General features: G+C 45.2%; 2 protein-coding genes and 1 non-coding gene across 3 annotated transcripts in view; all 3 read right to left on the bottom strand.

Moving 5' to 3' along the window:
* LOC137312607 (zinc finger protein 271-like) overlaps positions 1-22,118 on the bottom strand; it is a 62,375-nt gene extending 40,257 nt beyond the window's left edge. The window contains exons 1-4 of the mRNA XM_067979132.1: positions 22,038-22,118; positions 17,494-18,943; positions 13,577-13,719; positions 11,716-12,086 (exon numbers count right to left, since the gene is read on the bottom strand). Of these exons, the coding sequence (XP_067835233.1) occupies positions 11,716-12,086; positions 13,577-13,719; positions 17,494-18,584 (1,605 nt within the window). The 5' untranslated portion in view covers positions 18,585-18,943; positions 22,038-22,118. The remainder of the gene's footprint in view (positions 1-11,715; positions 12,087-13,576; positions 13,720-17,493; positions 18,944-22,037) is intronic.
* On the bottom strand, positions 1,722-2,133 carry LOC137312639 (histone H2A-like). The gene has a single exon (XM_067979164.1). It carries the CDS (start codon positions 2,109-2,111, stop codon positions 1,722-1,724), a length of 390 nt encoding a protein of 129 aa, XP_067835265.1. The 5' UTR covers positions 2,112-2,133.
* Positions 22,119-26,151: 4,033 nt separating the features above from the next.
* trnag-ucc (transfer RNA glycine (anticodon UCC)) lies at positions 26,152-26,223 on the bottom strand. Its single transcript has one exon. It is a non-coding gene; the product is annotated as a tRNA-Gly (tRNA).
* Positions 26,224-26,344: the final 121 nt, after the last annotated feature.

Here is a 26,344-nt window from a genome sequence, read left to right as displayed (position 1 = left end):
AGCTCCTCGCAAACAGTTGGCGACCAAAGCGGCCAGGAAGAGCGCTCCAGCCACGGGCGGAGTGAAGAAGCCTCATCGCTACAGACCCGGCACAGTTGCTCTGAGGGAGATCCGCCGCTACCAGAAATCCACCGAGCTGCTGATCCGCAAACTGCCCTTCCAGCGCCTGGTGCGAGAGATCGCTCAGGATTTCAAGACAGACCTGCGCTTCCAGAGCTCGGCCGTCATGGCCCTGCAGGAGGCCAGCGAGGCTTATCTGGTGGGGCTGTTTGAGGACACCAACCTGTGCGCCATCCACGCCAAGCGAGTCACCATCATGCCCAAAGACATCCAGCTGGCCCGCCGCATCCGCGGGGAGCGCGCCTAAACCCGACCCGGCTTCAGCACCAAGTGCAACAAAGGCTCTTTTCAGAGCCACCAAATCGGCGATGGAAAGAGCTGTGATCTCCTGGGTTGAAATGGTGGTACAGTGCAGATTAAAAAAATAATTACACGGGAAATTCATGAAGGGAAGTAGCGGATGTCAAGCGGGGCACGACTAGCATTTATAAACTGTCCATATCATAGCCCGTTATAACATGGGAGATAGTTCGGAGTAGAGCTGATCTGTGAAGTTCTGGGCAGGTACAGTAGCAGTGTTAAACATACACAAACAGACAAGGGTGACAATTCCAGACTAACCAACAGCAGGTATTTGAAAACGACACAGTTTAATTTCCACACATCACACCCAGGATTGGAGGGAGGTGAATTCCACTCACTGCGCAGACTGAGTCCCATCATCACATCCAGTGCCACATTTGGACAGTGAAATTACTGGTAAACAGGTACAGAAACGGCTGAATTCGATCCTACTCTTTCACATCAGGTATCTGCACCCCCAGTGTCAATCTAACTCGGACATATATACAGGGAGAGGATCGTGCAGCGTCCAAAGTACAAGAGATGCAAGTTCTCATTTCCGATATAGTGTCAGCTTGGCTCTGTTGGAAATACTTTAATCTCTAAAGAACCAGTCTCGGATCAAATGGAGTTTGACTATTGTCCCTCTCCAGCTGTAGTGACAGAGGCTGTTTCACTGTAACTCGCAATAATAGAACCAAAGTGTTTTCTTTCAGCGCTAGAATCAGAAGCAGTGTGAAACTTAGTGTCACATTCACTGCGGTACTCGTCAGACTGACAGGGACAGAATAAATCTCTCACTCTCATCTAGTAACAGACAGATTTCAATCACTGATTCAGCAATCGCTGACACAATAATCAACACATCCGTCACCTTCTGGGTAATGGAAGTCAGACCGAGTAAGTGTTGTGGGAGGATGAGACTGTAAATAACACTTAAAATAATTGCTCGAACACAATAGAGTGCGTCTTGTTGCCGATGATCAAACTCACCAGTTATTTCTGTATCCCACCCGCCCAGTTTAATGAACTGATTATTTGTCTCATTTTCCATACAATCTGTATATTTCAACCTATTGGAGGTTGGCGAGTACTGAAACAGATCATTTGTATTTAACAAGCGATCGTTAGTTTGGAACTAACGGGAGGCAGTTAGATCCAGAATCGGAATCAAGGAACGTGAAATCACCAGATCTGAAACAGATTGTTTATTATTAAATTAATTTCTGACTCCGTTCAAACAGTATCCAGCCCTTTCATAGATACAGTGGGTGGCTCTGAAAAGAGCCTTTGTGTTATCAGATTAATTCTTGGCCGCTTTACTTGCTCTTGGAGCTCACATTGCTGGTTTTCTTCGGCAGCAGCACGGCCTGGATATTAGGCAGCACCCCGCCCTGGGCGATGGTCACCCGCCCCAGCAGCTTGTTGAGCTCCTCGTCGTTGCGGATGGCCAGCTGCAGGTGTCTGGGGATGATGCGGGTCTTCTTGTTGTCGCGGGCCGCGTTGCCGGCCAGCTCGAGGATTTCAGCCGTCAGATACTCGAGCACAGCAGCCAGATAGACCGGGGCTCCGGCACCCACACGTTCAGCATAGTTCCCCTTTCGCAGGAGCCTGTGAACACGGCCCACAGGGAACTGCAGTCCGGCCCGGGATGAGCGAGACTTGGCCTTGGCCCGAGCTTTCCCGCCGGTTTTTCCTCTTCCAGACATTTCCAAAATCTCACAAACACTTTCACAAAGAAGGAAGAATGACTGCTGTATTTGCCCTTCTTATGGACTGAAAGATCACCTGATTTGTTGTTCTCTAATACACCTCATTTGCATATTTCATTAACCAATCAGATAGCTGAGAAACAGAAGAGGGCGAGATTTATCGGCCTCAACGGTCAGACCAGGAATTTTATGAATTTCAAGAAGCCCGCCAATTTCAGTCCAGTAAACCACCGGATTTAGATCAATGTCGCCCTGAGCACAAGATTTTAAACCCGTTCTTTTTACCTTGTCTTATTCAGCGCTACACGTCACCAATCGCTGGCGCTATTTTAAAACCTGCTTTAAATTATAGCTCATTCTGTCATCGCTTTCAAACAGTATCGGACTGGACTAAATCCCCATTCACAGCATTCCGTGAAGGGACACATTTCAATTTAATCTTTATAAAAGTGACACGTTATAGATTGGCCCCTTCTCACAGAGCCGGGTGTGCTTCTGTGAAAAGAGGGACCCGGACGGAGTTCTCATTCTGCCCCTACTCCGCTGTTTTACTGCAAGGGGTGTGGTTGCTGTTAATATGGGGATTTTCACATCAGTTGGTAAACATTTCGGAGACTGAATTCAAAGAGATAATAGCACTGCTAAGGTGGTCATTCAGGGTGTGTTCGTGGCCGGAATAATAACGCTTTTAGAACAAAGCGAATGGGAAGGAGCGGATCATAAACTCGCGTTCAGTTCATGTGTCAGAAATTTCAATGGCGTAGTTACAGTATCAGTATTGGATTGGAACAATATCGCGGTATTAAAAAGATACTAAGAAAATATATAAGAAATGCAGCACTTTCAGAGAGGTTGTGGGTGGCTCTTAAAAGAGCCGTTGTTTTTTTTTTCAGTACATTGTGGAGTTTTACTTGGAGCTGGTGTACTTGGTCACCGCCTTTGTCCCTTCCGACACGGCGTGCTTGGCCAGTTCCCCGGGCAGCAGCAGGCGCACGGCGGTCTGGATCTCCCGGGAGCTGATGGTCGCCCGCTTGTTGTAATGGGCCAGGCGGGAAGCCTCACCCGCGATGCGCTCGAAAATATCGTTCACAAAGGAGTTCATGATGCTCATGGCCTTGGAGGAGATGCCGGTGTCGGGGTGAACCTGCTTCATCACTTTGTAGACGTAGATGGAGTAACTCTCCTTCCTCGACTTTCTCCGCTTCTTGCCGCCCTTGGCTGGTGCTTTGCTCAAGGTTTTCTTGGCGCCCTTCTTGGGAGCTGCTTTCTTGTCCTCAGGCATTTTCAAACTCAATTTCAGAAACAGAAATGAACCAAATCCGCTCCAAGTTCGGCTTAAATAGGCAGCCCCACAGCCCAATGGTAATGAGGGATGGGGAAGGCAATGATCATGATTGGGTCACTGGGAATGATGTAACAATAATTATTCACTGTATCTCTCTGATTGGATACCTGAAGAAACCAATCGGATTTCATACCTGCCACCAATCACACTGCACATTGTCCGGTTTCAGCAATTTGTTCCGAACTGTTGCAATTCTGCTTTCGGCCAGTAGATGTCCCCAAACCCCGGGACATTGAAGTTTGCAGATGAGAGAGGGACAGAAGATGAACTCATTCTTCACATTATATTGCACGAGTGAGATTTGGAAAAACTTGGAATGGAGATGAGATGCAAGCACATTTTTTTTAGACCATACGTTAGTTGTAATGCTGTGTTAAATTATTGTAATTGATTTCGGGACTATAGTCAATACTGAGGAAGACTGCGACAAAATCAGCTTGCAGAACGGTCGTGTCAATGTGCATTGAATTTAAATATAGAAAGTTGTGATCTGATTAATTTTGTTAGGGGGAATAAGGAGGCCACATACTGCTTGGGAAATACGAGTCTAAATGGGGTAGAGGAGCAATGTAAATCGTGTCCTGAGAAATCAGAGAGAAATACTGTGCAACGTAAGTGCAAAAATAAGGGGGTAAATTCACAACTATCGAATGAGTAAAACAAAAACTTTATTATGAATTAATTGTCTTCATTTTCCAATAAGAAAACGTGCAAAAATATGAGAGTAGAAATTGCAGACTGAAACTTTTTTTCATCTTGCACATTGTCCTGTCACTGTCACCACGACAGATAATGTGAATTTGTTCCGCTCTTTTACAGTTCTCGCCTACGTCCAGTAGAGGCCAGTCTCTAGTACTGTGTATGAGAGCGGGATTTAATCTGTATCTGTCAATCTCTGATACTGTGTGTGTGGGATTCATTCTGTATCTGTCATTCTCTGATACTCTGTGAGTGTGGGATTCATTCTGTATCTGTCATTCTCTGGTACTGTGTGTGAGTGTGAGATTCATTTTGTATCTGTCAGTCTCTGTTTGTGAGTGTGAGATTCTTTCTGTATCTGTCAGTCTCTGGTCCTGAGTGTGGGTGTGGGATTCATTCTGTATCTGTCATTCTCTGGTACTGTGTGTGAGTGTGAGATTCATTTTGTATCTGTCAGTCTCTGTTTGTGAGTGTGAGATTCTTTCTGTATCTGTCAGTCTCTGGTCCTGAGTGTGGGTGTGGGATTCATTCTGTATCTCTCAGTCTCTGTCACTACATATGAGCTTGGGATCATTCTGTATCTGCCAGTCTCTGGCACTGTATTTGAGAGTGGGATTAATTCTGTATCTGCCAGTCTCAGGTACTGTGTGTAAGTGTGGAATTAACTCTGTAACTGTCAGTCTCTGGTCCTGTCTGTGAGTGTGGGATTCATTCTGTATCTGCCATTATATGCTAATTTATCTCAGTGTGGCATTCATTCTGTAATTCAATCCCTGAGACAAAGTGCAAATCTGGATTCATTCTGTATTCTTATTTCAGTTCCCACTATTTTACTTCAAACTGCAGCCTTAATACTTTAAAGTATAAGCAGTTTTTCGTCAAGTATTTAATTTGTAACCATGGATATATTTTTCGATTTTCTTCAATCAAACAACGTGTGTGAGTTTTGGACTTTTGTTACATCTTAATCTCTGAACGATATTGTGAATGATAATGTACCTTTTAATATGTTCATTGTGAAATTATTGGACTGGTGTGTAATATGTAGCTCAGATCTGCAATAATGTCTGTGTGTGAGTGTGGGATTCATTGTGTTCCTGTCAGTTTCTGGTACTGTGTATGAGTGTGGGATTTATTCTGTATCTCTCAGTTTCTGGTACTGTGTGTGAGTGTTGGATTCATTCTGCATCTGTCAGTCTCTGGTACTGTGTATGAGTGTGGAATTCATTCTGCATCTGTCAGTCTCTGGTACTGTGTGTGAGTGTGGGATTAATTCTGTATCTGTCAGTCTCTGTTACTGTACGTGGGTGTGGGATTCATTCTGTATCTGTATGTGGGTGTGGGATTCATTCTGTATCTATCAGTCTCTGGTACTGTGTGTGAGTGTGGGAATCACCCTGTATCTGTCAGTCTCTGGTACTGTGTGTGAGTGTGGGAATCACCCTGTATCTGTCAGTCTCTGGTACTGTGTGTGAGTGTGGGAATCATCCTGTATCTGTCAGTCTCTGGTACTGTGTATGAGTGTGGGAATCATCCTGTATCTGTCAGTCTCTGGTAATGTGTATGAGTGTGGGATTCATTCTGTATCTGTCAGTCTCTGGTAATGTACGTGGGATTGGGATTCATTCTGTATCTATCAGTCTCTGTTACTGTACGTGGGTGTGGGATTCATTCTGTATCTGTATGTGGGTGTGGGATTCATTCTGTATCTATCAGTCTCTGGTATTGTGTGCGAATGAGGGTTTCATTCTGTTCCCGTCAGTCTCAGCTGCTATATGTGAGGGAGTCATTCATTCTGCATCCATCAATTTCTGGTACTGTATGTGAGTGATATAAATTTTGTCTCTTTCAGTCTGTGCTACAGTGTGTGAGTGCAGGAATCATTCGGTATCTGTCATTCACTGTTAGGTTGTGTGAGTGCTGATTTCACTCTGTGTGTCAGTCTCTGGCCCTTCATCTGAGTGTGAGATTCATTCTTTATCTATATGTAATTTGTATCTTCGTTTACAGTATGTTGTTCAAAACTCTATTTGTAATACCTCAATGTATCAATATTTTTCCCAGTGTTTCAATGGTTGATAATGATACATTTTAAAATGTAATGTTGTTGGTTATAATCAGAGAATGTGGACCTTTTTGGACTTCTATTAAATCTGTATTGTGAATTAGTTTATCTTCCAAAATGATATGGTGACTTTTTTGACCTTGTATATAATGTGTAGGTCAGTCTGCATGAAAGGAATACTGTGTATTTCAGTCTGAATTGGTATCAGTTTTTTGTAGTGGTTTATAATGTGTAGATCAGTCTGCACTAATGGAATTGATACTGTATCTTTCAATCTGACACTATGAGATTTTTGGACTGATATGTAATGTGTAACTCAGACTGCATAAATGTGTGTGACTGTGAGATTCATTCCGTATCTGTCAGTCCCCAGTACTGTGTGTGAGTGTGGGATTCATTCTGTATCTGTCAGTCCCTAGTACTGTCTGTGAGTATGAGATTCATTCTGTATCTGTCAGTCCCCAGTACTGTGTGTGAATGTAGGATTCATTCGGTATTTGTCAGTCACTGTTATATTGTGTGAGTGCTGGTTTCATTCTGTGTGTCAGTCTCTGGCCCTCTATCTGAATATGTGATTCATTCTTTATCTGTATGTAATTAGTCTCTCCGTTTTCAGTATGGTGTTCAAAACTGTATCTTTAATACCTCAATTTGTGCATATTTTCCCCAGTGTTTAATTGGTTGATAATGAAATGCTGTAGAATATAATCAGAGAATGTGGGCACTTTTCGGACTACTATTAAATCTGTATCGATGTGAACACAATTGTGCATTAGTTTATCTTCCAAACTGATATGTTGACATTTTTGAACTTATATATGACGTGCAGCTCAGTCTGCATCAATGGAATACTGTACATTTCAGAGTGAATTTGCATCAGTTTTTTGTAGTGGTTTATAACGTGCAGATCAGTCTGCAATAATGTAATTGATACTGTATCTTTCAATCTGATACTTCTTTAACTGGTAAGTAATGTTACTCAGCCTGCACTAATGTGTGATTCATTTTGTATCTCTCAGTCTCTGGAACAGTGTGTCAGTGTGGGATTCATTCTGTATCTGTCATCTCTGGTACCATATGTGAGTGTAGGATTCACTCTGTGTCTGTCAGTCTCTAGTATTGTATGTGAGTTTGGGATTCCTTCTGCATCTGTCAGTCTCTGGTACTGTACCTGAGTGTGAGATTCATTCTGTATCTGTATGTAATTATTCTCTAAGATTGCATTATGGCGTTCAAAATTGTACCTTTAATATCTTCATGTTTAGATCTTATTTCTCATTAACTGGTATATATGGGTCCTCTGTAGGATTTGACGCTGTAGGTTTTAATCACATAATTTGTCTGCTTTTTGAGCTACTATTAAATCTGTATCTCTGTGAGTACTGTTGTGAATGATAATGTATCTTTCAAATTGATTTCGTGACACTTTTCAAATGGTGTATAATGTGTAGCTCAGTCTGTGCTAATAGAATTGATACTGTATCTATAAATCTCATACTATGAGTGTATTATAAACTGATATCTAATTTGTTTCTCAGGTTACACTCTCACAGCATTTCTCAATCTGATACTGTACATGAGTTTTGGACACGTATGCAATTTGTATCACATGATACATGCAATATCCATTCGAACAGTGTATTAAACTCACGTGAGTGTGTGAGTTCTGGGCAATTATTCAATTGGAATCTCAGGGTAAATTATTGGGTTTCATTCTGTCCCTTTCAATCGAGTACCATGTGTGATTTCGATCTGGTATTTAATTCGTAGCTTATGTTGCCCTATTGTGAGATTGACACAGTGCCTTTCAATCTGATAGTGTGATATTGGACTGGGATTTCTGTATCTACCTGTCAGCGGGACTCAGCTCGGGGGAAATGGAACAGTGTCTGCCTCACCTGCTTTGTTTGAATGTTGGATTGAAAATGTGTCTGTGGAACTTGGGTCAGTGCTTCTACTGTCTGAGACTGTGGAACTGATGACCTGTCTGTGTCTCTGTGCGCTGTGTGTGATAATGTACTTACTGTGTGGGAGAAGGAGTTGGCTGCACTGTTCCTTGTGCCTCGAGTGCAGGAAACATAACACTGATTCTGGGTCCTTCAGGGATTTGCCTGTAGGAAGAAATTTTTCTCTTGTAACTCAAGAACCAGTGAGGTAGGAAATACAAAAGTGTTCGAATTAATATCTTTGTTAATGATTATTTTGATTATCCACAAAACCAGCAACACAAACAGTGTCAGTATCTGACTCCACTGCAGTACTGCAGCATTCAGCTTCTGCACACCACGAGTGGTGGGCTGTTTTACAACAATTTAGTGACATCCAGACACAACACAACCATAAATGGGACTACCCGATGTGGCAGGGTCCTTTGTGCAGGTCAGGTTTCCACTCCCCTCTCACATGGGACTAACCGTTCAACCGAAACAAAACAGCCGCTGCTTAAAATGTGCCCTTCACACTTCTCACCTAGTGCCTGCAATAGATGCTCTTTGGATAACTCCCCACATCCTTACTGTCCGGCTCCGTTCCACTCTTCACTGTCGAATCACAATAAACATGATGTGGAGATGCCGGTGATGGACTGGGGTTGACAATTGTAAACAATTTTACAACACCAAGTTATAGTCCAACAATTTTATTTTAAATTCACAAGCTTTCGGAGGCTACCTCCTTCCTCAGGCTACCTCCTTCCTCAGGGTGAGACTGGACCTAAACCAGGAACATTCCCTACTGGTCTGGCGAGAGCAAGCAGCAATGATTTTAAATAGCAGGTTCTTCTCATTCTGACTCCCTGACCCTGGACACACGCTGTGCACACACAGCCCGAGAATGACCTCTCCCTTCCCCCGCTCACTCCATGTTCCGGGACCAGTTCCTGATCCACTCTGCCTCTTACAAACAGCCCCCGGACCTTCCCCCGGACTCAATGCCGATCTCTGAGCCCATCTGCGGACACGGTCCCGAAGCGATGAGCTGCTGTAACGAGGCTGCTCTTTGCTCCCTTCCCCCGGGGGCCGTGATCTCTCCATTCCCGGCTGTTTTAAACCATCTTCTTCCGCTCACTGAGGGAATGGCGCCCACAGGCCGAGCTGGGGGAGGGGAGCGCGCATGCGCTCTTCTACTCACCAACAATCAGCGCTGGGGGCGGGGCTGAGTCACGCATGCGCAGATATCTGGTTTAATTCCCAATGCACAAATCGATGGAAACTTTCCCCAATTGGAATTTTTCAGAGTCTGAGAAAAGCAAGTGGGGCTGAGGGAAAGGTCAGAGGGAATGGCGTCCACAGGCAGTGCAGGAACAGGCACCAGAATGGGAAACAGATGGGATTCCACCAGTGACTAACGCTGGAATTCAGACTGACTTTACAATCTCTAACTATTAAACTAGATGTTTTCATCCCTGCTGTTTCTCTCGGTATCTTTTGATGGTAAATAGTCTTTCATAGATAAAGTGGGACATTTTGAAATGAACCAATGGATTCTGTTCATACTTGGCCCCTTTACCCATTAAGTAACGTGTGACTCCGAAACTGGATGCAGGAATTCTCAAACCAATCCTAGAGAAAAATGGGAGGAAAGTCGGAGTCCGTGTATTTGCTGGGAGCGTGTAGGATTAATATCTGACAGCAACAGTCCCATATTAATATATGATGTATTAATATAATCAGAGTGAAACTCTCGGTCACTGAGAGTAATAGCGAACGGCCCTGATCTGCAAAACCGAATGTAGTACAACAGGCAAGAGAGGGTTAAATTCGGCCCACATTGTTTTTGTCACTCTCTGCACTGTCCCTGAGTGTGGGATTAATGGTGTGTCCGTCTCTGGTATATCAGTGAGAGACAAGACTGCATCTTCTGTCTCTACAACGGGAATTTCTGGATAAAACGCAACTTTACAAGTCAGTCTGGAACTGATACTGTTGCACTGTGCCTCTCCGCTCGCTCTGTCACAGTATCGGTCTCCCTTTCTCTCTCACTCTCTGGTGCTGCATATGAAGGTTGGATACTGCTATTGAGCGTGATATGAACATACTGATAGGAAGTGTAAGACTGACAGTGTGTGTCTTGCTTTCTCTCTCGAGTGCTGTTTTTGAAGGTGGAATACTGTCTGATATAAAACAGAGAGAATGGGGTGTCCAGGCCACACCGTAACTGGGGATGTGTTCGGCTCCAGTCCCAGTTCATGGTCATAACCTTTTTACAGATTCAGGGTGAGAGTCTCTGTGAGACGGTAAAACTGGCGGAGAAAATCCGCTTCACAATTCAAACCCCAACACATGCGATTCTACAAATCAGCTGGAATAAGAATTTTGTAAACTGCTAATTAAGAGAGTGGATTTTCCGCTTTGGCGGTGGAGTAAGTCGGCGATAGCGGATCGGGCCCCCATTGTTCACTACGCCTGATTTTACTATCCATTGACACCAATGAGTTCACTGAAGTAACTGATATCAATCCAATACTTCAAATAAATTTGGAAATAGCAGACAGGAATTATATTTTATCCAACAAATGCTTTTTGAGAAATAATACAAGATTTGATTCTAACATGAAAAGGTTTGCTGTTATTCGTCGGGAAATAATATGATTTCAATATTAAATGTTTAATCCTGTAATGAATAAAATCAAATGCTCCATTTCGGTTGATGATTATTCCCCATCACACACACTGCCCGCTGGGATGGACTGAGGGTGAGCTGTCAGGGTCAGACAGCGTCCTGTTCATTGGGACATTTGTTTTGACCAGAACAGAATAACTCATAAAATATTCTTGTAATTTCTAACTCCAGTGGGGAGTTCCGGAGATCGTTTCCTCTCTGAGCTGCTGTGCAGCAATGTTTACTCACTGCAGGGAGTTTAATGAGACATGAGGCTGGGCCTCGTTGCACAGATCGAGAAGGAAACCTCCTGATACATTTCTGAGACGATCAGAGGGCGGGAGATTTCACACGGCCGCAGCAGGCCAAGGGAAAGCTCTCCTGCTGCTCCTTGCCTCACAAAATATGAGTTAAAAAGAAACTTCTCAGTTTTCTCGACCACTCAATGCCCATCGAAAGGGCGGCTCCTCCACCGATTTTTCACCAACATTAAATGGTTTCCCCTGTACGTCATAATAATCTGATTTACATATTACAAGTGGCCTGACCGGAAACAGGTGGGTGTTGCTCTGGCCGCTCTTCTCAGGACACGACCCACGATGGTGGAGGCAGGAACGCCAGTGTTAAAGGGGCGGTAAGTGACCTGATACCATTTACTCGCCTCGACCACCCCATTTCTGCCAGGCGAGTATACTTAAAATCGGCCACACCATTCCTGACCTCCGCGCTAGAATCAATCTTCGAAGCCCACAAGCTGGTCCATTTTCTCAAATTGCATCGGTTCATAACACATGGAGGGAAATTTTCACCATCGCTGGGAACTGAACTGGTAGAGCCGATCACCCGCCCCTTATAGAACCGGCCAGATTTTAATTTTTGCTCAGTCAGTTTACCGCCCAAGATGTGAAGGTGAAAATACCCCCTACGTCTCTGACCCCAAGGTTCGAAAGGTGTGTGAAAGACATCAGACAGTGTTTGCCGAACACGAACATGAATGTGTGCGAATGGATCCGCGTATTCAGGTAAAAGGTGATAACCTCATCCACGGAGAATGAACCCCGACACCGTGGTGTCGAAGAGGAGTTCATCCCAACAGCTCGGTAACACAGGTCGCTGTCCTCTATGGGCAGTTGTCCAAGATGCACAACGAGACAGATATCAACAGCTGCTGGAAGACCATCAATTCGGTCAAGGAGGCCCTTTGTTCCCCCGAAACCAGCAGGTCTTCCAGCCGAGGGAACTGTCCGCGGCCAAGTGTTGGCCACTAGCAGAATCCAAGGTCCAGTATTTCATGCTGAGGTGCACACTGAAGCGAGGTGCGGCCTACACAAAGGCTTTATGGGGAAAGGCAACCGTGTAACGCTATCCCACCTTGCATTGTACAGCATGTGTTAGAAGATATTTACTGTGTTTTGACTTGTAATAATGGAATCGTATGATGTGTATTGTATTTGTTTTGAATTGTAATTGTAATATTTACATTGAACTGTGTCTATTCATGAATTTTATGAAATAAAGTATATTTTGAAATATTAAATAAAGTTCCAGTCTCACTATGTCTCTTCTTATTGGACACTGAAGAGTGGAAACAGACCCGAATCGTAAAGATGTTTGTAAACAATTTTACAACACCAAGTTATAGTCCAGCAATTTTATTTTAAATTCACAAGCTTTCGGAGGCTTCCTCCTTCCTCAGGTAAATGTTCAGGAGCTCCTCGAAGCCTACGCATTTATACATATAGAACAATACATGGTGTTTACAGAATGCCCCTGCAACTGCCCGTTGCCAAGGCAATCACCGTGTTCAGACAGAGAGGTGTCACCTGCAGAACCCCCGAATACACATTCAACCGTGTATTCAACCGTGCATTCAACTGTGTATTCGGGGGTTCTGCAGGTGACACCTCTCTGTCTGAACACGGTGATTGCCTTGGCAACGGGAAGTTCCAGGGGCATTCTGTAAACACCATGTATTGTTCTATATGTATAAATGCGTAGGCTTCGAGGAGCTCCTGAACATTTACCTGAGGAAGGAGGAAGCCTCCGAAAGCTTGTGAATTTAAAATAAAATTGCTGGACTATAACTTGGTGTTGTAAAATTTTTTACAATTGTCAACCCCAGTCCATCACCGGCATCTCCACGTAAAGATGTTGGAAGTTATACAAATATCATTTATTGCAGGCATCAGGTGAGAAATAGGGAGTATTTTCTTAAGGGTGAGAAACTAGGGACTGTGGAGGAGCAGAGGGGTTTGGGTGTCCAGGTACACCAATCAATAAAAATAAGTGCACAAGTGTAAAAAATGAATGAAAGATCCCAATTTCTAGGCTGTCATATCCCAAGGTAGCGCTATCAGGTACTTTCCCAACTCTGTGGAATTTGCTGATACAATCAGGCCCCACTGCCTCCCTTGCTGGTCCATTCCATACATCCAGCGCACTCTGCATTAAAAAATATAGATTCAAGCATTCTGCTCATAATGTGCCCCAGGTAGAGAAGACTGAGAGAGGCAGGAGAACCCAAACCATCAGCCTTATGTGAGTTTGGACATTTCTGTTTTTAATTCAGATTGTTGAATTTGTAATTTATCCACTTTTTTTGTACATTTCAATTTTTATTTTTTAATCAAATTCTCCAAACCCTGTGCGCAGTGAGTGCTGACTCCGGGCCCTTTGATTGACAGCCCTCACCTCCGCCGGCCTTCGTCCTGGGCTGACTCCTCCTATCACGTGACACGCGGCACCGTCTCTCACCTTTGCGCGCTGACATCGCGATGCGTGCATGCATCTCCGGCCCGAGGGACGCCGCGCGGTCCCTTTGCCGCTTTCCCTTCGCAACAGGCGCCTGCCGGGAGGATGATGATGGCAGCCTCCGGTCGGAGGGCGGGCGGCCGCTGCTGTGGGCGGGGTCGAGACTGACAGAGGGAGGGTCCGCACCTGGAAATGGCCTGGGCCCCGGGGACTTGGAATGGCGCAGTGAGGGCGGTCCGAGCAACAGCTCCTCCGACTTCAGGCCCGAGCGGCGTTAATGGGGTTGCAAAGCCCGGGACGGAGGGACCGACAGCCCGGGACGGTGGGACCGAGACCACGGGATGCAGGGACCGAGACCCTGGAACGGTGGGACTGAGACCCCGGGACGGAGGGAACGCGACCCCGGGATGGTCGGACCGCGACCCCGGGATGGAGGGATGCGACCCCAGGGACGGAGGGACTGCGACCCCGGGACGGTGGGACCGCGACCCAGGGAAGGTGGGGACCGCGATCCTGGTACAGTGGGATACTGACCCCGGGACGGAGGTGCTGCGACCCCGGGAGGGAGGTTTTTTTTTAATTCGTTCACGGGATGTGGGCGTCGCTGGCAAGGCCGGCATTTATTGCCCATCCCTAATTGCCCTCGAGAAGGTGGTGGTGAGCCGCCTTCTTGAACCGCTGCAGTCCGTGTGGTGACGGTTCTCCCACAGTGCTGTTAGGAAGGGAGTTCCAGGATTTTGACCCAGCGACAGTGAAGGAACGGCGATATATTACCAAGTCGGGATGGTGTGTGACTTGGAGGGGAACGTGCAGGTGGTGTTGTTCGCATGCGCCTGCTGCCCTTGTCCTTCTAGGTGGTAGAGGTCGCGGGTTTGGGAGGTGCTGTCGAAGAAGCCTTTTCGAGATGCTACAGTGCATCCTGTGGATGGTGCACACTGCAGCCACAGTGCGCCGGTGGTGAAGGGAGTGAATGATTAGGGTGTTGGATGGGGTGCCAATCAAGCGGGCTGCTTTATCTTGGATGGTGTCGAGCTTCCTGAGTGTTGTTGGAGCTGCACTCATCCAGGCAAGTGGAGAGTATTCCATCACACTCCTGACTTGTGCCTTGTAGATGGTGGAAAGGCTTTGGGGAGTCAGGAGGTGAGTCACTCGACGCAGAATACCCAGCCTCTGACCTGCTCTCGTAGCCACAGTATTTATATGGCTGGTCCAGTTCAGTTTCTGGTCAATGGTGACCCCCAGGATATTGATGGTGGGGGAATCGGCGATGGTAATGCCATTGAATGTCAAGGGGAGGTGGTTGGACTCTCTCTTGTTGGAGATGGTCATTGCCTGGCACTTATCTGGCGCGAATGTTACTTGCCACTTATCAGCCCAAGCCTGGATGTTGTCCAGGTCTTGCTGCATGCAGGCTCGGACTGCTTCATTATCTGAGGGGTTGCGAATGGAACTGAACACTGTGCAGTCATCAGCGAACATCCCCATTTCTGACCTTATGATGGAGGGAAGGTCATTGATGAAGCAGCTGAAAATGGTTGGGCCTAGGACACTGCCGTGAGGAACTCCTGAAGCAATGCCCTGGGGCTGAGATGATTGGCCTCCAACAAACGCTACCATCTTCCTTTGTGCTAGGTATGACTCCAGCCACTGGAGAGTTTTCCCCCTGATTCCCATTGACTTCAATTTTACTAGGGCTCCTTGGTGCCACACTCGGTCAAATGCTGCCTTGATGTCAAGGGCAGTCACTCTCACCTCACCTCTGGAATTCAGCTCTTTTGTCCATGTTTGGACCAAGGCTGTAATGGGGTCTGGAGCCGAGTGGTCCTGGCGGAACCCAAACTGAGCATCGGTGAGCAGGTTATTGGTGAGTAAGTGCCGCTTGATAGCACTGTCGACGACACCTTCCATCACTTTGCTGATGATTGAGAGTAGACTGATGGGGCGGTAATTGGCCGGATTGGATTTGTCCTGCTTTTTGTGGACAGGACATACCTGAGCAATTTTCCACATTGTCGGGTGGATGCCAGTGTTGTAGCTGTCCTGGAACAGCTTGGCTGGAGGCGCAGCTAGTTCTGGAGCACAAGACTTCAGCACGACAGCTGGGATGTTGTCAGGGCCCATAGCCTTTGCTGTATCCAATGGTACCGCGATCCCGGGAGGGAATGGCCGTGAACTCGGGATGGAGGGACCGCGACCCCAGGGACGGAGGGACCGCGACCCCAGGGACGGAGGGACCGCGACCCCGGGATGGTGTGACCACGAACCCGGGATGGAGTTACCGTGACCCCGGGAGGGAGGTGGTCTTTCAGACCCTCCATGCTCTGTTGTGAGACCTCTGTGTGTGTCTTGTTCTGTTCGTGTTCCATTGCATTGGCTCCCGGTGTGGCAATGCCTCGATTTTAAAATTATCACCCTCGTGTTCAAATCCCTCCATGACAATCTCTCTCTCCCTATCTCTGTAACCCCCTGCAACCGATTTAATCTCTACCGACAACCGCATGTCTCGCCACCCTTAGTGCTCGGACACTCAGTCCTGCATAACACACAGTCAGTGCTGGGACACTCAGTCCTGTTATATGCAGAGTCAGTGCTGAGGCACTCAGTGCTGTTATCGACACAGTCAGTGCTGGGACACTCAGTCCTGTTATACACACACTCAGAGCTGGGACATTCAGTCCTGTTATACACAGTCAGATAAATAAATAACTGCAAACTAAGAATGAAATCTCCAGGACCTGACGGTTTACACCCCAGAGTTTTAAAGGAAACAGGTGGGCAAATTGCAGATGCATTCATCATAATTTCCCAAAGCTCTCCAGACTCAGGAATTGTGCCTTTGGATATGAATGTTGAACATGTCACTCCGTTTATTTAAGAAAGGAGGGAGGGAGAAACCAGGACAATACAGACTTGTCATTTTAACGTCGGTTGTGGGGAACTTACTTAAACCTATCATGAGAGAAAAAAGGAGCTGGTCAAAGAGAGTCAACTTGGATTCGTGAAGAGCAGGTCATGTCTGACTAATTTAGTTGGATTTGTTGAGGAATCTAACAAGGTGGACAGGGGAGTGTCTATGAAGGTTTTCTATATGGACTTACAGAATGCATTTGCAAAGGTTCAGCACAAGAGATTAATAGAATAAATAAAAGGTACAAAATTGAAAGTGACCTTGTGACTTGGGTTGGAATTGGTTGGGAGGTCGGAGAAAAGAGTAAGGAGAAAGGGAATGTTCTTTGATTGGCGGGATATGACAAGTGGTGTCCCCAGGGATCTGTACTGGGGCCTCAGCTTTTCACCATATTTATCAATAACTTGGATGAAGCAATAGAGAGTAATAGGTCCAAGTTTCCAGATGACACTCAGTTATGAAGTACAGTAAGTTGTGTAGATGGAAGCAGGAAGTTACAAAGGGAAAGTTTAAGCGAATGGACAAACTGTGGCAGATGGAGTTCAAATTGGGGAAGTGTGAGATCATTCAATATGGATGCAAAAAGGAAACATTGGAGTATTTTCTGAAAGTGAGAGACTGGGAATGGTGAAGGAGCTCTTTTTCACACAAGGAGAGTGGAAACCTGCTCAGGCTGATTGAAGTGGAACCTGTGATATAATAGAATTTTATGTCCTGTCAGACTTGGATGTCTTGAAGATCCATTTTTAAAAAGGTGGAGGAGCTCAGTTCTAAGACGTATTCCACTCACGTCGTCATAAGTCCTTTAACTGTTACTTTTATCATCGAGATATGAAGGTCAAAAACACTGTGTTTAAAAGAAAGCTGATTTATTTGACACTTGTACAGAATACTAAACTCCAGCCCAGTTAAAGGGAGTCATTAACATCAGAAACAAACTTCCAACTGTCAGAATGAAAGTGGTTTAGTCCTGGATACAGCAATAACAGCAGAATCGAACTCCTGCAGTCACATGTGAACTCGCTGGTGACTCAGCAGGTGGGATGACTGAGTGAATCCCATTCCACACACGGAACAGGTGATCGGAATCTCCTCAATGTGAATACGTTCATGTCTCATCAGATCCCATGTTCTTTTAAAGCTCTTCTCACAGTTTGAACATTTAAAGGGTCTCTTATCAGTGTGAACAAGTTGGTGTTCAATGAGGCCGGATGAACAAGTGAATTCTTTCCCACACACAGAGCAGGTGAATGGCCTCTCCCCAGTGTGAACTCGTTGGTGTGTCAGCAGGGTGGATGACTGAGTAAAGCTCTTCCCACACACGGAGCAGGTGAACGGCCTCTCCCCAGTGTGGACTCGCTGGTGTGTCAGCAGGGTGGATGACTGAGCGAATCCCTTCCCGCACAGGGAGCAGGTGAATGGCCTCTCCCCGAAGTGAACTTGCTGATGTCTCAGGAGGTGGGATGATCGAGTGAATCGCTTCCCACACACAGAGCAGGTGAACGGCATCTCCCCAGTGTGGACTCGCTGGTGTGTCAGTAGGCTGGATGACCGAGGAAATCCCTTCCCACAAACGGAGCAGGTGAACGGCCTCTCCCCAGTGTGAGTACGTTGGTGTGTCAGCAGATCACTTTTTCTTTTAAAGCTCTTCTCACAGTCAGAACATTTAAAAAGACACTTATCAGTGTGAACAAGTTGATGTTCAATGAGGTGGGAAGATTGAGTGAATCCGCTCCCACACACGGAGCAGGTGAACGGCCTGTCCCCACTGTGAATTCGCTGGTGTGTCAGCAGGTTGGATGACTGAATGAATCCCTTCCCACACACGGAGCAGGTGAACGGCCTCTCCCCACTGTGAATGCGTTGGTGTGTCAGCAGATCACTTTTTCTTTTAAAGCTCTTCTCACAGACAGAACATTTAAAAAGTCTCTTATCAGTGTGAACAATTTGATGTTCAATGAGGTGGGATGACTGAGTGAATCCCTTCCCACACACGGAGCAGGTGAACGGCCTCTCCCCAGTGTGTCTGTGTCGATGAGTTTCCAGCCGGGACGAGTAACTGAATCCCCTCCCACAGTCCCCACATTTCCACGGTTTCTCCATGGTGCGGGCGTCCTCGTGTCTCTCCAGGTTGGACGATCAGTACAAGTCTCGTCTGCACAGAGAACATTTGTCTGGTTTCTCCCCACTGTGAATGGTACGATGTTTTTTCAGGCTGTGTAACTGGTTAAAATTCTTTCCACAGTTAGTGCACTGGAACACTCTCACTCGGGTGTGTGTGTCTCGCTGCTATTCCAGTCACAGTGATGTTTGAAATCTTTTCCCACAGATGGAACAGATCAACATTTCTCCTATATTTTAAGGCCGATAATCTTCAGGTGCTGGTGAATCGAGTGACTGTCAGATGTTGACGTGATGTTTGGTTTGAGTTTCTCGTCTGCAAATCCTCCCCTTCTAATACCCTGTAAAAGGAGATAACAAAAGTCCTCACTGTGAATACGGAATAGAAATTCAGAACAGGCAATTCTAGTTTCTATGGAACATTCTACCCGCTCATTCCTCCAGACTGTAAATCCCCGTCCCGCACACTCACCCTCCTCCGTCTGCTGAAACGCAAACCCATCGCACCACTTGCAACAATTTTCCTTCGATTTTATTTTTCTCTCTTGAAGATCCCGACTCGGACTGGTTTCAGTTCTACACTCACTGGTTCCATTCCCTCTCCTCCCCTGAATGTGCTTGCTCTGGCTAGGTTCAGTTCTACACTCACTGCTCCCAACCCTCTCTTCCCCTGAAGGTGCTGACTCTGGCTGGATTCAGTTCTAAACTCACTGGTTCCCCTCCCTCTCCTCCCCTGAAGGTGCTGACTCTGGTTGGATTCTGTTCGACACTCACTGGTTCCTCTCTCCTCTCCTGAAGATGCTCAATCTTGCTGTGTGTATATGGTCTGCCCCTCATTTCGACACTATGTCCCTCCCTATAGCTGCCTGTAAGAAGTCCATATGTAGTACCTCCAAATTTGGCGACGGAATCTCCCTGACAAATCACCATTTCTCCTTCATTTAAAGACTATCCCTGACCTATCACAATTTCTCCTTTATTTGCAGTCACTCCTTGACCAGTCAGCATTTCAGCTTCATTGACAGACACTCCCTGACCCTTCGCCATTTCTCCTTCATTTACAAACTCTCTCTGACCAGTCAGCATTTTCCTTCATTAATAGACGCTCCCTGGCCCATCACTATTTCTTTTTCATTTGTAGACATTACCTGACCTGTCAACATTTCTCCTGCATTCACAGACACTCCCGAACCAATCACCGTTCCTCCTTCATTTACAGACACTCCTTGACCAGTTACTATTTCTCCTTCATTAACAAACGCTGCCTGACAAGTCACCATTTCTCCAACATTTACAGACTCTGCCTGAACTGTCAGCATTTCTCCGTCATTTATAGATACTCCCTATCCCGTCACCGTTTCTCTTTCATTTATAGACACTCCCTGACCTGTCACCATGTCCTCCACCATTTATAGATACTCCCTTACCAGACGCCATTTCACCTGCATTTATAAACACTCCCTGACCCGTCACAATTCCTCCTTCATTTATAGACACGCCCTGACCTGTCACCATTTCGATTTCATTAATAGACACTCCCTAACCAGACACTATTTTTCCTTCATTTACAGACACTCCCTAATCAGACAATTTTTCCATCATTTGCAGACACTCGCTGACCGATCACCATTTCTTCTTCATTTACAGACATTCACTGACCCGTCCCCATTTCTCTTTCATTTATAGACACTCCCTGACCCTTCACCGCTTCTCCTTCATAGAGAGACACTCCCTCACCCGGCACCATTTATCCTTCATTTGGAGACAATCCCGGTCCAGTCACCATTTATCCTTCATTTACAGACACTCCCTAACTAGTCAGCATTTCTCCTTCATTTACAGACACTCCCTGACCGTCCCCATTCCTGCTTCATTTATAGACACTCCCTGAACTGTCACCATTTCTCCTTCATTTACAGACACTCCATGACCAGTCACCATTTATCCTTCAATTACGAACACTCCATGACCAGTCACAATTTCTCCTTCATTTAGAGACACTTCCTGACCAATCACCATTTCTCCTTCATTGACAGACGCTCCATGACCGTCCCCATTTCTACTTCATTTAGACACACTTCCTAACCAATCACCATTTCTCCTTCATTGACAGACGCTCTCTGACCGTCCCCATTTCGACTTTATTTACAGACACTCCCTGACCAATCACATTTCTCCTTCATTTGCAGACACTCCCTGACCGGTTATCATTTCTGCTTCATTCATAGACACTCCCTGACCTGTCACCTCCTCTCACCGCATCTCCCTCCAGATGTCCGTTCACTTGTGAGCAAGGCCCTTGCCATCCACAAACTTATTGCGGATGGCTGCATTTAGGAACATAGGAACAGGAGTTGGCCATTCAGCCCCACGAGCCGGTTCCGCCATTCAATTAGATCATGGCTGATTTATATCTTAAATCTATCTACCCTACTTAGTATCATAGCCCTTAATAATTTGGCCAAACAAAAATCTATCAATCTCAATTTTCAAATTTACAATTGACCCCCAGCCTCAACAGCTTTTTGGAGTGAAGAGAGTTCCAGATTTCCACTCCCCTTTGTGTGAAGAATTGCATCCTGACGTCACCCCTCAATGGCCGAGCTCAAATTTTAAGATGATCCCCGCTTGTTCTGGACTCTCCCACCAGAGGAAATAGTTTATCTCCATCGACTCTATCAAAACCTCTAATCATCTTAAACACCTCAATTTGATCAATCCTTAATCTTGTTTATTCAAGAGAATACAAGCCTCGTCTACGCATCTGTGCTCATCATTTACATAATTCATCACCATAAGTACAGAATAGAAATTCAGAACACACAGTTCGAGTTTCTCTGGAACATTCTTTTCTCCCTTGCCCCTCCTAAGCTGTGAATGCCCTGTCTAACACACTCTCCCTCGCCCCTATTAAGCTGTAAATCCCCGTCCCACACAATCTCCCTCCCTGCCCCTATTAAGCTGTAAATCACCCGTCCCACACTCTCCCTCCTTGCCCCTGTTAAGCTGTAAATCCCCCGTCCCACACACTATCCCTCCGTGACACCTCCTCGCTGTTTGACATCCAGATTCATCGCAGGATCTATTTTTCCTCCTTTTCTCTCCTGAAGGTTCTGTGTGATGTTGGGTTTCGGCCCCAGTCACTGTTTGCCGTCGAGCGCCCGGCCAAGTGGTAATTCTGCACCTGTGAGCCTGTACAGCGAGCTGCCGGCGTTTCAACTACGGGGAGCAGCACAGTCACGGTCCCTGGCTGATTCTGTCCGGCAAAGCTGAGGCCAACGGGAGCAGATCAACAACAACATGCATTTACATTGAACGGAGTCTCAGCAACACCGAGTGCGGCTCAGGCCCCGAATCAGAGCCGGGGGATCGTGCGGGCGGGGGTCCCGGGACTCCATTACACCCATCATCCAGCGCCTCCCCCGTACTACCCACCGCTTCCCGGTATCTTCTCCCGTTTCCACCGAATCCGACTCGCGAACAAAGGAAAGCAGGGATGCCTTCCCAGAATGCACTTCGGGCCTGGGGAGCATGCGCAGTTTGAGCGGGAAGTCAGCGCGTTCGAGAGATAGAGGGGTTTCTGGGGCGCGGGGGATTGTGGGTCCTCCGGCAGCCATTAGTCTCCATGTGTCGGTCAGTGTTTTATTGCACGCGTCGCGCACAGAACCATTTCTCGAAATAAAGACTGAAGAATTCAGAGCCGGTTTGCTAAACAGACACTGACCGTACAATGTAGAACATTTATTTTCAATTTTTTTTCTCGTGACTCGGTGTAAGAAAAACACTTCCCCCAGGGACACAAAAATAATATCTTCTGACTGGAGTTTTCATCAAATCCCAATAAAGGTCAGTCCATGCTCGCTCTTCACTTCACTTCAAGTATTAAATAAAATTAGACATCGACGTTACTTGAAAAACATTTTAATTACAGTATAAATACAGCAAATAAAAGATCAGGTTGAGTTTCACTTAAATAATGTGACGGATGGGTCTGCCTGTTGTTCATGATCTCATTCTAATCTGGATCACAAGATGAAAGCTCGACACGCATATCAGGTGCGCTGTTGAGTCGGTTTCTTTCTCTTGTTTTTAACATTCTCAAATTCGAAAATCCCAGTTCGCACATGTAGGCTGTTGTGAATGGCAGCAAAACAGAACACTAATCTTAGTGAACAGAGGATATTCTTTGAAAGCACTGAGGCAAAAAGAAGATACACTGAATGACTTGTGGCTTGTTTTCAGTGTTCTCACAGGTGAGTCGCACCAGTTCGTTTTCTTGCTCAGCCATCAAGTTTAGTTTAATTTTCTATTCAGGATTTTCGAAAGCAAAAGGATCTTTAACCCAACGCTTTTCCTTCAAATTTTCAAACCCCTCTGCAGGGAAGTAACGACTAAAATTGTCAGACAGAGCAGCGAGATGTAACTGTATGACACATTTCATTTCATTCCCTTTATCTTCATTGAATCTGTTCTCCTCAATGTGTTGTAACAGTGTTGTGAACATGGAATATCTCGGGTGATTATTTTCAGTCAGGCTTGCCACAGTTTTAATGACGTCTGGAATGTTTTTATCTGTTCACAATGTCGAAACAAATCATTGCCTCTTCCTTGTAACTTCAAATTCAGTTCCTTTAAAATTGAGAACATATCAGCCAAGTAAGACAACTTCATTAACCAACTGTCATCATAAAATTGATTTGCAAAATTAAATGTTTCTCTACCAGAACAATGTGAATCTCTTTCCTGAGGTCGTAAACCCTTGTAAGCACCCTGCCCCGTTACAGCCATCGTACTTCAGTGTGAAACAGTAAATTAATAAGCTCAGCTCCCATTTCTGAACATAATGCTTCAAAAAGCCTGCAGTTCAGTGAGCTTCCTTTAATGAAATTAACAATTTTCACTACTTCCTTCAGTACTGCCATGAGATCAGGGGGAATACCCTTGGACGCCAAAGCCTCGTGGTGAATGAAACAGTGATTCCAACCATCATTACCAGCTGCCTCAGATATTCTTCTCACAACTCCACTATTTCTACCTGTCATATTTGCTGCACCATCACTTGGAATTTCTTTGCAATTAGCCCAGTCCAATTTGTATTTTCCATCTACACTGTCATGCAGTGCTTCGAATATTCGAATATCTCTGCTCCTGTTTTATTTGTTGGTAAAGTTAGACAACACAACAAAACTTCCATTAAGTCACCTTGCCCGACATATCTCACGTAAACTAACAGTGTTGCACAATTTGAAACAACAGTACTTTCGACAAGTTGGATAGCAAAATCCCCGGCTAACTGTGACCAAGTAATAAGCTTGGCTTCAAAATGGTCAGCAATAGAACATATTCGCCGAGACATTGTGTTATCACTGAGAGGAATGGTTCTCAATTTTTCAGCAGGCTTCTCGATGAAGATTGTACGCACCATATCCTGAGATGCTGGAAGAATAAGTTTTTCGCCAACTGTATGGGCCATTTTCTCTCTTTCCACACGATATGAGACCAAATATGACACCAGTTGTGCCTTATCATTCAGAGCAGTTGACCGACTAAGAACTTGTGCTGATAACTTTAATCCCCGTTTCTTCCTTTAAAAATATTCAAGCGTGTGATCAACGAGTTCCCCATGTTTTGTCAATAAATGACTTTTTAATTTTGACGAGTTTTAAACTCTTGTTTCCAAGCACCTCGTTACAATTAACACACTGGGGCTTTCCATCTTGGTTTGCGTTTGCACAATTGATGAAACCACATTTCAAAAAAGCCTCACTATACTGCTTCATCCTCGATGTGGTTGGTGGTTCAGAGGTGGTTCAGACCCGGTCGATATGGCAGAAGAGCGTCCATCATTAATTGAACTTTCTGTTGCAGAAGAACTTCTTTCTCTTCTTACAAAACGATTAATTTTGGGGAAATAAAGTTTGATGATTAAGCCGCCCCCGACTCCTTTCCCCTTGATATTGGACTTACGCCAGCACCACACACCGTGGCTTGGAGGCGAGGAAGAGCGTGTCCTGGCAGTTGCTCGGAAAAAGTAAACATAACTGAAGGTGTTTTCCACCAGAAAAAGGCCATCGCTCCACAGAATGAAATGACTGCCTGCCATCTGCCCAACGAAAATTACCTGTGAAATGACTGCCTGCCATCTGCTTAACCGGATATTACCTGTGAAATGATTGCCTGCTATTTGCCCAACGGAAATTACCTAATACAGATGTGAAAGTAAACTTCAGTCCAACATTCAACCAATCAATTTCACGCAATCACAAGTTTTGACGACAAGACTGCATGTGACATATCATCTACTTATGAAATAAATGTTTGCCCTTTTCTTATTTGATGTCCAGTTTTGATTCATTTTATTTTCCTGGGTTTGTATTGTGACCGTACCCATTTAATGGCAGTGAGCTGATATTGTCAATCGGGCTCAGCATTCTCTGGCGAGCAGCTACCGGCCTTATAAGCTCCGCTGATAACCTGATATCTGAAGAATTTCCTTTCCATGTTTCATTATATTTATACTTTTCTATTTAGGTTAAAACGAGGGTGCACAATGTTAAAAACAAAGCAATTTGGCAACATACAGGTCTCCCCAGTAAACGCAAGAGCACGCAGAATGAATCTCAATGGAACAAACCTCTTCTCTTTCACTCCCACTGGAAAAAATCCGAAAAGACCAAACCCTTTCCTATTCCCTCTCATTGCATAGAATCCCAAAGAGAAAAAACTCCTTCTCATTCCAAGCCATTATAGAGAGTGCGGTGCCCAGAACTGAACACAGTACTCTAAATGAGGACTAAACAGAGCTCTGTACAACTGTGATATAACTTCCACTCCTTTTTATTTCCGTTCCCTTGAGATAAAGATCAAAATTTCATCTCAATTTTAACTTCTTTTTAGTGATTTAGTAATCACTGTTGGTGATTTATGTACTTGGATCCCCATATGCCTCGATTCCCCTGAAGTGCAAAAATCTATCGATCTCAGCTTTTAATATATTCAACGACTGAGAATCCACAGCCCTCTGGGGTTGAGAATTCCAAAGATTCACAACACTTTCAGTGAAGAAATTCTCCCTAATTTCGATCCTAAATGGCCGGCCCCTTATCTTGAGACTATGACCTCTAGTTTTAATTCTCCAGCAGGGTAATCAGCCTCTCCTCACCGACCCTGTCAAACCTCCTAAGAATTTTATACGTTTCAATGCGATCACCTACCATTCTTCTAAACTCCAGCGAATATAATCCAATATTACACAATATTTCAACATAGTACAATTGCAGCAAGACCTCCTTACTCTTATATTCCAACACCCTTGCAATAAAGGCTGACATATCATTTGCCTTCCTCACTCTCATTGGACCCTTGGTAACTCACCATTCCCAGTATGTTTTTCCTCTGTTCCTTCTATAGGGAAAAGAAATGAACATTGAAAACATTTCAATATAATTACAGCGGTTTATATTTTGGAAACAATATCCAGCTGAACTGCATCAAATTCGATGACAAACTTCTAGTTTCAAAAGGAAGTGAATTAATAACAATAATTAATTGCGATGGTCGGGAATCGAACCCGGGTCAACTGCTTGGAAGGCAGCTATGCTCACCACTATACCACCATCGCTGACAATCTGCCGCCATAAAATAGTTCCTAAACATTAGACCCTTAACAGACACTGCAGGCTTTTGGATTTTGTCCTTCATTTGAACTGGTTTCTGACGGATCCTTTCTCGCTCTGTTGCAG

The sequence above is a fragment of the Heptranchias perlo genome, unplaced genomic scaffold (assembly GCF_035084215.1).
Source record: "Heptranchias perlo isolate sHepPer1 unplaced genomic scaffold, sHepPer1.hap1 HAP1_SCAFFOLD_43, whole genome shotgun sequence".
Lineage (NCBI taxonomy): Eukaryota > Metazoa > Chordata > Chondrichthyes > Hexanchiformes > Hexanchidae > Heptranchias > Heptranchias perlo.
Note: the sequence above shows the minus strand (reverse complement) of the source record. Positions and strands in the feature narration are given on the sequence as shown.

Bases quoted from the DNA above. Each gene is read 5' to 3' on its own strand.
- LOC137312639 (XM_067979164.1), bottom strand. From the start codon at position 2,111: ATGTCTGGAAGAGGAAAAACCGGCGGGAAAGCTCGGGCCAAGGCCAAG.